Raw genomic sequence first — 14,662 nt, 5'->3', positions numbered from 1 at the left:
TTTAGAGCTCTTTGGAGCATCTTTTAAAAAAATAAAGGCATTTTCAGTTACATTCTCATTATTCACGCAGATGACGTCAGAAGAAGATAGGTTTGTAGTGGACATTTCCTACATTCCAATCATTATTTCAAGTGGAATTGCTGAGCGAATTAACTTTCTTTGGCAGGCTGATGCTTCAGCTCTCTGTTATTACAAAGGGTGTATTCAAGTCATTAGTATGTAAGGTTGCTTGAAAGCTTAATGCTCTCTCCACACCCCCAAAATGGAAAATTAGTGGAACTGTTCTCTCACTATGTCTAAAAGCCCTTTTTTAAGGCAATGTCATAACACTGAGCTACAGGAGACAAATTCTGTTGTTGGCACATCAACTTTAAGCCTTTTATACCAAAGGAATCTGCAGATCTAGATGATTCACTACAACTAGTACAGGGGGAGTAGAAATTTCTGGATGAAATTTTGAATGTGTGAAGTTGCATGTGTCTGTTTCAGTTTTCATGTGTCTGATTTTGCGTTCAGTGGGACTAATATTTAACTACCCAACTTAGAACTCCTAAGAAACTGAATACCAACCCCATGACAAACCTAAAAAAAATACTGGGGATGCCTGTTTTTCAGGCATCTGTTGACTGCAGCAGCACAGCAGGGAGGTCCAGATCTGGTTCTTCTCTCTTGCCTCCAGTTCAATGTCAGTATTTGGGATTTGGTGAGGAAAACTTGGAAGTGCTATGTTCTCATCATGGGGGAGGTAACATGAGGGCATTTCCTGCTCCCACCCGTGCTTTCAGGCAGCACTGTTTCAGTTCAAGAGCAGAGGCATGTGGAATGACCTGTTTGTTATTTTGAGGCCGCTATTTGGATATGAGTTGGAAGTGTAGTGATCTCTGCCTCTTGTACTAAGATAAGTGTAACTCTGGGAATGTCATCAGCCACTGCTGAAAGGCAGTGTAATGGCTTGGGGAAGGCCCTGGGGAACATTTTCCTGCAGTCACAGCATACACAGGGCTGTGGAAGAGGGGAATTGAGGGGAGTGAGGAAGCTCAAGGCTGACTGGCAACCCCTCTGACTGGGCCTTTTGGCCCCTTGGTAGTGACTGAGGCTCTTTTGCACAGATTCCTCTTTACAATGGCATAAGTCAATAGAGTCTACCAGTGCTGGCAGCAGTTTAAGATGAGGTGTGTGACACACCTGCAGGCAGATTGTTTTCCTGAAACACTGGTGCAAACCTCAATCCCAAGCCCAGGAAGGCACCACTCCTTGCAAAATCCAGGCTTCAAAGGGGTCACCACATCACAGGGTGAGCTGTCTGCAACTGTAATCTTGTTCACCTCTTCTTGGGGCGGGGTTGGCTCAGCTGCCGTCAGCAGAAACCCAGAAGGTTGGAGCAAGGTTCCATTCTTGCCCCTTGCACCTAGGTGCCCGTGGCATGTGGAGTTGTGTTCAGCCTCTGTCCCGAAGGCGGGCTGTGCTGCCTCCCCAAAGTGAAGGCAGGAGCTGCACATCTGTGAAACTGCTTAAACGTGTCCAAACATTTTGCTGGGTGACTGCCAGCACCCTTGGTAATTTGGACCATAAGAAGATGATGGGGGTGTGGTGGTAGGAGTGGGTGGGACCGCTGGGTGTTACTAGGACCTTTGCTTGCAAAGTGTTTGACAAACACCCACCATGGGATAGGGCACAGCAGATATTGTAAGTATTAGCAGCATTGGGGGAGAGATTAATTACTCCCCTGCAACAAAACAGGGAGGTTTCCAGCAGGCTCTGTTTGACCACCCCTTGTTAGAGCTTTGTATGTTGATGTGAATCTGCGCCAGATCTTGGTCTGTTGTGGGGGTGGAAATGACTTTTTTTCTCACTGCTGATGTGTTTTCTCTTTTCTTGTAGGTGTGTGATGTCAAACAGTGGGCAGTCCTCGTAGCCTCCCCCACCAGCCTTCAGTGTCATGTGCCAGTATGAATATTAAGAAAGAAAAGCATACTTCAGAGCTCAGCATCTGGGAAAGAAAAAAGGAGGAACTAAGCAGAGAGAGCAAATGATTGTACTGCTTGCAAAACTTGAGGCTGTTCACTTTTTCTCCTGAGAAGCTTCATCTTGGCCTTTGTGAGAGAGTCAAGAAAGTAGGCAGAGCAGCCACAGTGATTTTCTTTTTCCCTTTTTAATTTAATTTTTTCTCCCTTGTGTCTGGATTTTAAGTGTGCTGCACTGATCACAAGCACTGGACATCAATATGTGTCATGTCATTGTAACATGTCGGTCGATGCTATGGACTCTCCTGAGTATCGTGGTGGCTTTTGCAGAGCTCATTGCCTTCATGAGTGCAGACTGGCTGATTGGCAAGGCAAAGCCTTCAAGCTCCGAGGAGGTGGACAACAGAACGGGGGGATCGCAGGAGCCCTACCGACCAACGCTGGGCATCTACGGGCGCTGCACCAGGATCTCCCACATGCAGTTCTCTAGACGAGACACACTTTGTGGTCCTTACGCTGAAAACTTCAGTGAGATTGCCAGTGGGTTCTGGCAGGCAACCGCTATTTTCCTAGCCATGGGAATCATGATTCTCTGCACCGTGGCATTTGTGTCTGTCTTTACTATGTGTGTGCAGAGCATTATGAAGAAAAGCATTTTTAACGTCTGTGGGCTGCTACAAGGGATTGCAGGTACGTGCACTTTGAGATCAACTAAAGTTTTAATTTTGGGGTAATTCAGATGAAGAAACACAGCAATTCTGGCCTGTCTGCAGACAGACTGCATTAGGCAGACCCAAAGCGATTCTATATGCTGGTGTTTATTCAAACATAACTGAAATTTATAGCTACACAGCATGTAATACATTGACATTGGCAGTGGAATTGCAGCCTGATGTGTGCCAAAATGAACTGACCAGTATTGCTTTTGTTTGCTGTTCATTTTTTTCCCTCTGTTTGAATTTCTTTTAGTTACAAAAACTACTCTCCTTTGCTACCAGCAGAGAACAAAGTTAATACTCATATTAAGGCAGTCTATCTCCCTCTTCCTACTTTAATAATTTTTCCATAGACTGAAGGCAGTTCCCTTGATGTCTCAAAGGCTTCATGACTGCAGTGTGAGTAAATACCACCCCAGGGCTAAGAACTGGTTGTAGTCGCACACCCAGTTCCTCCAGCATTTCATGCTAAGCAGCCTCCTTCAAAGCTGTGAGCTTGATAAGTGATACCTTGAGATAAACCTTTCCTTTAGCCAGCTTATTGTTCAGCTGCAGTTACACAGCCCAGGGAGCTTGTCTTTTTACTGTTCAGGGATCAGCTGTGCTTTGCGTGAAAAGATGAATTTGTTCTAGAGATTTGGTGTTTCTGCTTAAACCCATAGATTTTACAGAGATTAAATGACTGTTAGTAAACCAACCCTGGTTGGACAGCCTTAGTTAGAGAAGTATTCATTTTTCTGTACTTGCCACCGAGGCATGGGGAAAACATGTCTCATACACAGGTTTTCATCTTTTGTGCTCTGTGTGTGTGCATGTTCATCTGGAGGAGGAGAGTGGTCTTCTGCCCTGCTTCTGGTAGCCCTCAGAGACCTGTGAGGGGGGAGGATTTGAGCAGAGCCACCTCCTCTTTCTGTCTCGGTGGGGCTCTTAAGCAGATGTTTTCAATTCACATAATTATTCAATCACAACAAAAATTAGGTTTTAACTTGTTTTGCTTGAAATGTGAATCCAGCTTTCCCCCTTCTCACCTCCTCTAAGGTGGCCAAACATGTCTGTGATGGCTGTACCTAAACAGGAGATGTAATGATAGATATTTATCTGAAGATGGATGGTTTCATTTGCTTAGTTGAGACCTAACATAATCTAATTCTAAAGACATGTGGGGAAGTAGGTGAAAACTGACTTTACTGCCTGCTGCAACCCCTCAGAGCCAGTGTTCCATGCCAGGGACTGCTGGAGCTGGCTCCTGAAGCACTACCACAGTGGCTCTCACCCTTGGCTACTTCATTCATCTTCAGTGTAGAAACATAACACTTACTTCACGTCACCCACAATGTAAGGGTTGTGCTTCTGGAGCAGAATTATATCCCTAGATTGGCTAAAGATGCTTTTACTCATCTGATGGCATACAATTAGCATATTAGGTCCTTTAGATGAACATGAAAGTTTTTGCTGTAGTCACTCCTGGTGTACAGAATTTGCCAGACGCAGTGTGACAAGGAAGCAGCTTGGCAGTGCAGATTAAGCCAGGGAAAGTTGTTAGTTTCTTGCTTTCTTACTCCATACTTCAGAAATAGTCCATGACTATTTTTCCAGGAGTTGCAATTATTACTTGTTTTCTTTTGGAGGGGTATTTGTACAGGACAGATTACTTAGAAGCATAAATAGATCTTTGGCGTGTCAGATTTGGGTCTTTTGAAAATATAACTTTATTTAAACTCTGATACCATCCCAAAGTACCTAGTCTATCACCCAGGCTTAGCAGGTAGAAGGTACTTGTATCTTAGAATAGCGTTCTGGAAACCATGCATTTGTGAGAAAATGCATGCTAAGACAGTTTTATATTTTATTTTCAATCCAGCTGTACCCATAATAGGACTTGTAGCCTAAAACATTGAACAGTACAGTTGACAAAGCATTTCTTATGTGTTAGGGCATAGATCACTCATTGAGCTGTACTGAGCATACAAGCACTTCACTTTTTACAATTCAGATAAATGAGACAGCATAAAACTGGGTAAAAGAAAGGTCACTTTACTGAAATGTTGCTGTGAGAAGTAGACCTGCTGGTATTTACAGACAGGCATCTTGTGGCTCACAGCTCATTTTCTCAAGATTAACTTTATTGGGTCCACTGCTACTTTTGTGCCAGTAGTATTACAGCATCTGCTTACTTAGTTGCTGTTATTTTCCTTATGACTAATGACGGCTGCTAATTTAAACTTTCTCAGTTTCTGATTTTTGAATAATGCTTAAGAAAGTTGCTCAAGAGGGACAGTTGTCAGCATGGCTAATTCAAACAGGGATTATGATAGATACACTAATGCCCTGACCAGAAAACAAGTTATAACCCTGCCTTAATAATTTTAAGCATAGCATCATTCTTTCTAATATGAACTATTATGTTTTTAATAAGTGTACAAGAAGAATTCAAAAAAATTATTTTGTAAATCAGCCTATATCAGTACAATATTTGCAAGTATTTCAAACATCTCCTTTTCAAAAATGAGATGCACACATGGTAGAGTCATCTACAGGAACTCAGGATCTTGCAGACTTAATCTCATTTAAAATCTCTGTATCTTTGCAGCAGAGATTTAATATAATTAAAAACATACAACAACCTAATTTATTCCTGGAATTCATCATGACAAAACAATAACAGACACCGGATACATCTTTCCAGTCAAGCAAGATTGGTTGTGGATGATGCCTACGGTGAAATTACAGAACAGAAAGCAACATCTCTTCTGTTATGGCCCTTGAACAAATGTGCATTCAGATCAACAGGAGGAAGACATACACATATCGGGACCTTAAGAATTTTTTTTTTTTATTATTATTTTTGTGGCAGAAAATGAGGAGTATGAGGCCATAAAGGAAGAAAATATGGGTCTTGTTTAAACTCCTGTAATTCCTTTGTTATAGAGCAAGAACTTCTACCACTTTACTTTCAGACTGCAGTGCATTTCATTCTGCAGCTGTAGAAACAGTAATCAATAGCCCTGGTTTTAGAGATGTTTGAGGATTGTTTCATCTGGATAAGCACCTTTTCTCTGCTTTAGAGAGTGCAGAGAATGGACACATGCAATTGAATAGATAATTAATATCCAGTAGCAAGAAGACCAGACAGTCTTTCATTTGTATGTGTTTTTAGGGAAAGTATTCTACTTTTAGTCTGTGAATCACTTGAAATGCAGAGGCTGGCGGAGGAAGCATATTTGTACATGCTAACTGATGAGAATCAATTCAAAGTAAATTTTCACAGTAATCATGTAGCTATAGGAAGTAAATAATCGGTGATCCTGTACTGACATACCTCAATAAGTCTAGTGTAGTTGCATATGTGTTTACAAGTCTTATTTGGGCTTGTGTACTTGACTTTGTTGCTAAGTAATACAATATAAACATAACCTAGCCTCAAAGGAAGGTGGGGAGAGCTTAGAATAGAGCCTAAACCAAGTTTGGCTTTCATCTCTGATCGTTTCCTTTATGAAGTTCATAATCAACAACTTGGCTTCCTTTTTTGGCCTCTGACATGGCTGGGCAGACACAACCCCTTCCCCACAGCCAGTGTCTGCCTGACTTGCAGCTGGGCTACAGTGCACCAGCAGCACCCAGACTGCACACCAGGGGGAGGAAACTAAATTAGCTGCACCAGTATTATATCAACCACAGAACTTGAGCAAGCCCCTGTTTTTTTGTGGGGAACTCAAAATCATGTGCCTGCAAAAGCTTTGTGGAGAGCAGTGGGGAAATGGAGCTGACATGTCAGGAAGGCTAAGGGGTTTGGGAGTTCAGTTTCTTTTACTGCTCTTTTGCTGTGCTGGAGCAGGGCTGCCTTGCCAGGAACATTTACCAAAAGAGGATAAAAATAGTTTCTCTTCTCTAAAATCTTTCCAGGGTGTTGATGGCTTCATCTGGGAGGCCTCTCATCGGTCACCCCCCTCCTCATCTCTTCCTCTGCTCACAGCCTGCTGTTTCCTAGCTCTAATGGGGCTTGACAGAAGCATGCAGAAAAAAAGCATGTAAAAATTGGGTTGCAATCAGTCAGAAGACCAGCTGTGTCACAGGTGCACACCGAGGAGTGTCTCTGGTTCATTCAGGTGAATGCATGGCTGCATTTTGCTGTCGTGTGCCTTAGCTGGCTGTCCCAGTGGCAGTTGCATATTTAACAGGTAGATGTCCAGTCAGGAAAGCCAGACGTTTCTCTGTTTTCAGAGGTGTTTTCAAAGGCTGCTGCAGGCAGGTCAGAGAGCACTAATCCCTTGGATGCTGAGTTGAAGTGTGTCTGCTTGGGCCCAGATGCTGCAGCTTTGGATCTCTCTCACCCCAGCAGTTTCTCCTCCAGCATTGCTGATGAATGACTCAGCTTCTCTTCCAAGGCCTGAGCTGTTTGTTTTTTCCCTGCCAGTTGCCCTGTTCAGTCCCAAGCAATGATACCTCTTCCACAGCACTTTCTCTTCTCAGGTATCTCAAGAGCTCTTCTGCATTCTTTCTTCTCACCTTTTCATGATTTCTCTCTGTGACCGTGCATGTCTTCTCCTTTTCCCTTCTTGGTATCTTGGAGGGTTCCTCCATCAGAAGCTGCTGCGGTACCTTGGCAATTGTTCAGTTCCAGGAGTACAACTTTACCCTCAAATCCTAGGAAACTTCTCTGCAGCTTTCTAAAATGAAGAGAAATTCTGTTTGAAATTCCATTTCAAACCAGCTGTGTGTGTAACATTCTGACTTTGCTGCTGAAGGAGTTTGTTTTACATCTCTTGAGCTGAGAAATTGTTCAGCCTGTTATACTTACTTGGCATCGTTTTCATTTTGGGATTAGGAAGATGGCCTGAGCAGAGTGTGATAGGAATCATCTGAAGGGGATGAGGATCTGGAGCTGCTTGTGGGGGTGGGAGAAGTAGGATCCAGCCACACAGGGTGGGCTCATGGTGTGTGCAGCCCTGTGACTGCAGACTCCTGGCTGCTGGAAGTTAATGAGGCCGGTGGGAGTTGTGGAGGAGGAAGCTGGGGAGGAAGTGGGAAGTCAGCCAGGCCTTTCATCATAGAGGGGAGAAAAAGCAGGAGACACAAGCTGTGGTAGAAGGGCCGTGAGGCTTTTAGAGCTCTTTCATATTCAGACCATAACAGAAAAGGTTACAGTAGGTGCAGCAATGTTTAGCATATTTGTTTATAAGTGGCATCACATTGTACAAAGGCATTATTTTGTCTGAGAAAGAGACAAACTGATGAATAAGGAAGAAAGCACCTTGTAAGCTGATGTTGCCTGCAGGCAACAGAAGCTGTTGCACAGCCAGGGAGCCCAAGCAGTAGGAGAGCAGAGCAAGAGTGGTTTTGCCCTTGAAGGCAAGGAAGCTTCTTGTTTGTCTTTCTAAAACGCAGAGCATGCATTTTTCAGAAAGCATATTTCCTCTTTGGATTCAGCTAAGAGTTTTTCTTTTTGGATGCCAGAATTCTGAATTCTTGGGGTGGGAAGAAAGAAAAAAGGGAGGGGAGAGGGATTTCTCTTGGAAATCCTGACAGTCTGAACTGCTTTTGCTGTCTGCGGTATAGTGCTTCCTGTAACCTATATGGCCCAATGCCAGCATGATATCTAATACACACTTGGCTGCTGAAAGTTCAAGCAAAGGGGACTGCTGTCTTGGAATATGCCAGGGAAGGAAAACTGAGTTCAAGTGCTAAATTGCTATTGAGCCTGAGGGAGACCATTAGTAACTTCAAAGAAATAAAATGAAGATTTCAGTGTTTTGTTAGATTCGGTGGTTGACTCATCTCCTGCACTATCAAGGTGGGTACTTGAAAAGAAGGAGACACACAGCAGATTAAAATGAATAGAAAAATAAACAAAAATTTTAGGTTTTCATTGATCAAGTTTGGCAGTTGATTACCTTGGCAAGCGTAAGTCTCTTCCAACAAACAGCACTTAGTGTGAAAGAGACTCCCATGCTACCCACTGAGAAACATTTTACCATGGCGCATATGCACACTGAGGTCTACCAGCATAGGTGAAATGCTGAGCGCTTCTTTACACCCCTGCCCTGGTGATGTGGGAAAGAGTGCTGGTGATACCAAGAGGCCATGGGGATATCAGAAGGGCACAAGGGCTCTGTTTCTGTCAGATTTTTGGTTCTAGGCCTCAGAGCCAAGACAGATGCTGCTATTTGTATGTGGAATGGAAACACAAGGAAAATATTTAAATTTACCAAATGCTGTGTTCTCACTCAAGCACAAGAAAAAGAAGAAAGGAGCTCTTTTAAGAAAGAAGGCTAGCTTTTGCTTAGCTCCTGTCTTTGGTGTTCCTTATGTGGTGGTGAGGAAATAAGTGGATTTGAGTTGTGCTTTCTTACCCAGTACAGATGCCCTGCACTCTGCTGCTGCATATCTCATGAAGCCACAGGAAATTTTCCCCTTCCTGCATCTCTGTTTGCCTTTTCCTTCAGGCTGAGTCCTAGTTCCTCTGCAGCTCCTCTCCCCTACCCCCAAACTTGTTGCTTGTACTATGGGATCAGTATTGAGGAAATGTAAGGCCATGAAAAGGTGACCTGCAGCCCTTTTACCTCTGTTTAAGCTCAGGGAGGTAGTTGTTTTGGCCTCCTTTACTGAGCTATAGTCGTATTTCATTCCCTTTCTGCTAATCCAGCTTGAGTAATTGGAGGCAATGGCATTCACTGGTGGAACAGCAGTGGAAAAGGTTATGGTGAATGGTAGGAAATAGACTCAGTCTTCATCTCTGCTTCTCTAATGAACAGAATATTTGACATGGCCTTTCCTTCCCTGATTCAAGAATCTCCTGAATTTACCTCCCACAACTGAATTTCTCATTTAGGAGCATTGACTGAGCCTTTTATTGCCTTGTCCTAGATTAAAAATACACAGTGCCTTACTGGGTTTTAAGGTAAAATATGAGAGGTGCCTGAGCAATGGCCCGATGAGTGGAGAGTCTTTGTTTACCCCTGTTCTGCTGAAACCTGTAAACATTTGGCTTCTGCCCTGCAAGTTGCTTTATCTTGACTTAATTGTTGGGTTGACAGCCATCACATGGGAGCCCCCAGAGTGTGGTGAGTTTACACGGCTGACAGCTAGCAAAGAGGCCCCAGTGTCATTTCAGGGCTTGGGACTGATTTTACTTTGAGTCTACACATTTTCTTTCCTCCCAACTAATGGGCACTCTCACCACACACATAAAAATTATTAAAAACTAATGGTGAATTTATCTTCTCTTAAATAAAACAGCAGTCTGCAGGCTCAGGCTTCACTTCAGAGAAGTCTAAGCACTAAGATTATACCAATATAATAAACAACCCCCAAATTCCTCACTTTGAGCTAATGAACAGTTATTTTGTGGCTTTTTTTGGGGGTAGTAAAACATAATGGTTGAGTGTCCCACCAGTAGTCCCCTGCACTGTATTTCTACCTCTGCTTCCAGACTGCAACTACACTAGTGCCAATAGATGTTTGCATAGGTTTGGTAATGTATAAATATCTCTGATTTGCATAGGAAATTTTAGCATGGGAAAAGAAACATGACAGTAGGGACCTTATCCACTTCCTCAGCTTGGGGAAGGCAGTGGTTAGGGAAATATTTTTTCTTCTGGTAAGTGCATGCCCTGAGACAATTTTAAAGGGAAAAAAAATCCATATGGGTTTTGAGCCATCACCTGGTTGTAGGATTAAACTGCTAATTCTCCTGCCCCATCTTAGAGTATCCCTGATTTCAGTACACTGAAATCTATATATGTGCGCAATCATCTGCACTCATTGAAAGTATGAAGGTGTGCACTTGCCTCACTGCACTGCCTGCTGGCAACCCTCCCCCATTCAACAGCTAACTTACCCCAAAACACATCTGCTTGTGTTAGCCGGCACCAACTGTGGTGTCCAGGCAGGCTTTTTAAAGCATTGATCTTCATAATGCTGTGAATTTTTCTTTTGTTTCTTATGCAGTGTTTACAAGTGGGCCAGAAGCCATTTCCAAGGCACTAGGGCATGCAAAGTCTCCCCTTTCTTTCTGGACAAAGACCTACTTGCCTCTGGTCAGCTGCTTGCATTTGGTGGGTCTGGCAGCCATCCAGGGGGGTGAAGAGTAACTGCAGAGGCAGGTCTGTGGCCCTGTGCTGTGGGTACTGCAGGCAGTGCTCCATTCAGTATCTTGTGCTTTTCCTATAGCCAGTGCTAGAAGCACCATGTCAGCAGGCCTGAACCTTGAACTCTCATCTGATTAAAATGGTATTACTGAGTCATTTCACAGGCTGAAGGTGTCTGTTGTGCAGCTGCCAAGTAGGAGGCTGTCCCTTCATCTGTCAGCGGGCAAAGTGATCAAAAGTGCACGAGTGGTAACCTGGTAACATCCCTGCTAGGTTTGTCAGGAAAAATTTGCATGTGGGAAAGCCTCCTTGTCTTAAGCTACACTAGTGCATTTGTACAGATATTTAACCCATGAAATGGTTCAGGTGGCTGAGGCGGCACATGTGGAAATGTGAGCAATAGCAATAAAGGCAGCGTGCCTGGCTGATGCAGTGTCCATGGACTGATTCTTAATCTCCTGTGGTTTTGCAGAAGATGAAAACAATCAGGATCAGTGCCACTGGGGATGCAGCCCACCTGCACTGCACTGCAAAGCTAGTCCCTCCCTGCTTTTACCCTTTTACCCCTTTTCCTCTCTTAAAATGTTGCAGCTCAGTTGTGCTGCTCCATAGGAGCCTATTGCAGTGCCACCTCATTGATCACAGCTGCTTAATTTCCTGCTTCTTCAGCAGTATTTAAAAGCTTTTTTTACTATTTTTCTAGGAAATGAGTAGATAGTTTCAGGCTTTGCAATGAAAGTGGCTTTGTTAGTATATGCTCTGTTTAATATGGCACAACAGCAGCAGCACAGGAGACTGTCAAAACTAAATAGCATACCTTCATTTGGCTAAACAAGCCTCTGCCCTACCCCCTGTCTCAAAGGTTCCTTCCAGGGAACAAAAGAGGTTTTCCTCAGATCTGACCCCAGCTCATAATGTGACATAAAAATGCCCATGATGAGAGGCTGATCTGTTGGTTTTCCACAGTGTTGACCTGGCAGCATTGCTGCAGTATATGAAAACCAGGAGAAGCCTTGCTGCAGCTGCAGGCCTTTAAAAGTTCTTGGTGCACAAGTACAAAAAGTCTTCTATAGCAAAAGCGTCTGCTGTGTCGATATTGATGTTCTCAGTGTACTGTAAGGTTTTGCTTTGGTGTGTTAGGAGAAAGGAGTTGCTTTTACACCATTTAAGTAAAGAATGCCTGATGTTTAATAGACTGTTGTAATCAGGAGATACATGGCAATCTAGTATTGAAATCTAAATCTCATAAAGGCATCTTTTTGAAAGCAAGTAATTAGGGCCTGATAATAAAAGGTTATGTGGCCTAAATGCCTTCAGTGAAAGATGTAAAAATGTTCTCTGCTGACAGAACTTACACCAAAGAGTTTTAGCTGAGGTCTCTGGGTAGAAAAGTAATTTGAATAGTTTTCTGTTGTCATACCCAGGCATCTTGCAACATTGTGTGATGTTCTTTCAAACCTCTTTTAGAGAATTCCTAAGAGGAAAGGTAACTGACAACTGACAACAACTAACAAAAAGTAAATTTTGAAAAATTGTCATACTGATTTCAAGAAGTATGATTGTGTCGCTAAAAAAGTACAAACAGCAATATGTGTACAGCAGAAGATGCAGTTTCAGCAGTGCAGCTGTGCCCAGAGAGGGGGTTAAATCTAGAACAATGCAAGCATGAGCTCTGTGAGCCTGCAGAGGAGCACAGTGGGAAATAACCTTGTAATGTTTTCAGAGTGGATTTGTTTCTCCCAGCAGGGTGGACAAACAGCACTAATTCCACAGGTAGGATGGCTGTGAATTAATAATCATTTCTTGTACAGCAGCATGAAGAACTGAAAAGGTTCATGGTAGAAAACTTGTTCAGACAGAGCAGTCAAATTTTATTCTCTATTATTTCTCTTGAGTATTGGCTTCTCTTCAAAGATACAGGGACAAACAAAAACTGAATTTTTTAAGAAAAAAACCCCACTCTAATATTTGCTGTTCTCGTGCTAGGTATTTCTCAAGGCAAACTATCAGCAGAAGGTAGTTTTTTCTTCCTTGTCCCATTGCATCTGTGTTCCCAGGAGGAGAGGGGGTGGTTCTTTTTGAGGGGTGTCTGGCTGCAGTGGTTGAACAGTTAGGTGCTTTGGTTTGCTGTCTTCTATTTCAGGAAATTCAGGCAATGGATTGCACTATTAGTGGGTGGTGGAGCATCATCTGCCAGTCTTGTTCAAGCTGTAGAGTTATTGAGATGACTGTCTCTTCTGAGATACTGGGTAGCAGGAAGCAAGGCTCCTCTTCAATTGAGCACTCCTTTTTATATATAAAAATATCAGGAGAGTCAGGAAGGGACCCTGCACAGCTTAGCCATTGCTCTAGATATTGAAGCTTTGAGCTGAATATGTGATGAGGGGCCCATGCCTCTCCACTATGGTGTTAGCATGAACCAAAGGAGTGCCTTTCTGCTGAGGGTATTCTGAATTGACTTAATGGAATAATCTTTATCTACTTTTCCTGTCAAGCAGGAACCAGTTATTCATGAAATAAGAAATTGTGATAAAAATTAGATATAGTCCTAAGAGGCTCATGAGATGCTTTCTGTCTGCACTGAAATGGAGTAGTAGAAAGGAGGTTTGGTAGTGAAAATAGTACTTTTTAATTTTTTTTTTGTTTTATTATGCTGATCCAGCATGGGAGTTACACAGTTAGCTGTCTGAAATCATGTACAAACTCTGACTGTATTCAAATCCATAGTTAAGGCTTTCCTCCAGATTTTTTCATCTGTGAAGTTTATCAAATTATGACCTTCTATAGTATTTATTAGATCTATATATTCAGGAATTTTCTGTACTTTTGAAAAAAAAGGTCTAAGTCAGTAAAGTCCTGATGCCTACATTTGGCAGCAGTCCTGTGCCTTTTGAGTGCCTGAGTTTTGGGTAATGGCTTTTCAGCTTGGGGCATACATTCCATGAACCAGTCACTCTCAGGAGTTGCTCACTGCTCTAGTTTTGATAAAAAGTGATGGATATGTCTTCTTGGTCCTGCTTGTGATACTCAGCCATAAGCCAGGTTTGCTGTTAAACAGAGGCTCTCTAGGTTTGTGAGTGATGGTGTGGTAAACTTAAAAAACTTCCATCTTGGCAGCAGCTACACTGACATTTCAGATCCAGCTCCTTGATTCAGTGATGGTGATTTTTACCAGCCAAAGGGCTTGTGATCATTAGAGGAAGCAGCAACTGGTCCATACCAATGTGCAGTCAGAAAGATACATAGTGTGGTCATACCGGTTGCGGAACAGGAAACTAGTGATGAATAGAGGAGAAGGAGCTGCTGGTGTTTAGTCTGAAATGGCTGCAGGGCTCAGCAGGATGAATGCACAGCTTATCCAGGTCTGTCCAAGATAAAGCAATACGTTATACTTAATGTATTTGGCCAACCAGCCAGGAAACACTACATAAAATTTGTCATTGGTTCTTGAATGTAAGCAGTGATGAAATCCCTCCACAGAGAACAGATATCACTCACTAATGGATTTTGCCGCCCCAAAGAGTAATGACATTTAGGTCATTCATGCCCATGGTGTTGTGTCATCATTAGAAAAATGCTGGAGGAAGGACTTTCTTTTGTGAAATGTCTGGCATTCACAGACATTAATTTTAGACAGTTGGATGATGCTTTTTGCATTTTGTGTAAACTGCTTACTAGCTAAGACCCACCTTTTCACTGTTGGGGAGGAAAATTTCTTGCATCTGGCTGAATTTCTTTGAACAAACTATTAAGGAACCCTAACATAACTGCAGAGAAGTCTAAGTGCTAGTCTAACAGAATGGAAGAAGATGTAAACAATTCTTTAAACTTGTTCTTTCTAATCTCTTGTTTACAGGAAAGAAAAAAAAATACTGTTTTTTGTGCACAACTTTTA

At 42.7% G+C, this 14,662-nt stretch overlaps 1 protein-coding gene across 5 annotated transcripts in view; it reads left to right on the top strand.

Annotated features, from left to right (window-relative positions):
• Positions 1–14,662, top strand: part of LHFPL2 (LHFPL tetraspan subfamily member 2) — a 121,861-nt gene that overhangs the window by 101,296 nt on the left and 5,903 nt on the right. For 4 of the 5 annotated variants that reach the window (XM_058864772.1, XM_058864771.1, XM_058864773.1 and 1 more), the window contains one exon: positions 1,882–2,654. In XM_058864772.1, coding sequence (XP_058720755.1) covers positions 2,225–2,654 — 430 coding nt within the window. In that variant the 5' untranslated portion in view covers positions 1,882–2,224. Of the gene's footprint in view, positions 1–1,667; positions 1,687–1,881; positions 2,655–14,662 lie in introns of those variants that run through there. The other variant, XM_058864775.1, reaches the window with a different exon arrangement.

This window comes from Poecile atricapillus, chromosome Z (genome assembly GCF_030490865.1).
Source record: "Poecile atricapillus isolate bPoeAtr1 chromosome Z, bPoeAtr1.hap1, whole genome shotgun sequence".
Classification (NCBI taxonomy): domain Eukaryota; kingdom Metazoa; phylum Chordata; class Aves; order Passeriformes; family Paridae; genus Poecile; species Poecile atricapillus.
This window is presented reverse-complemented; position numbering and strand designations above follow the sequence as displayed.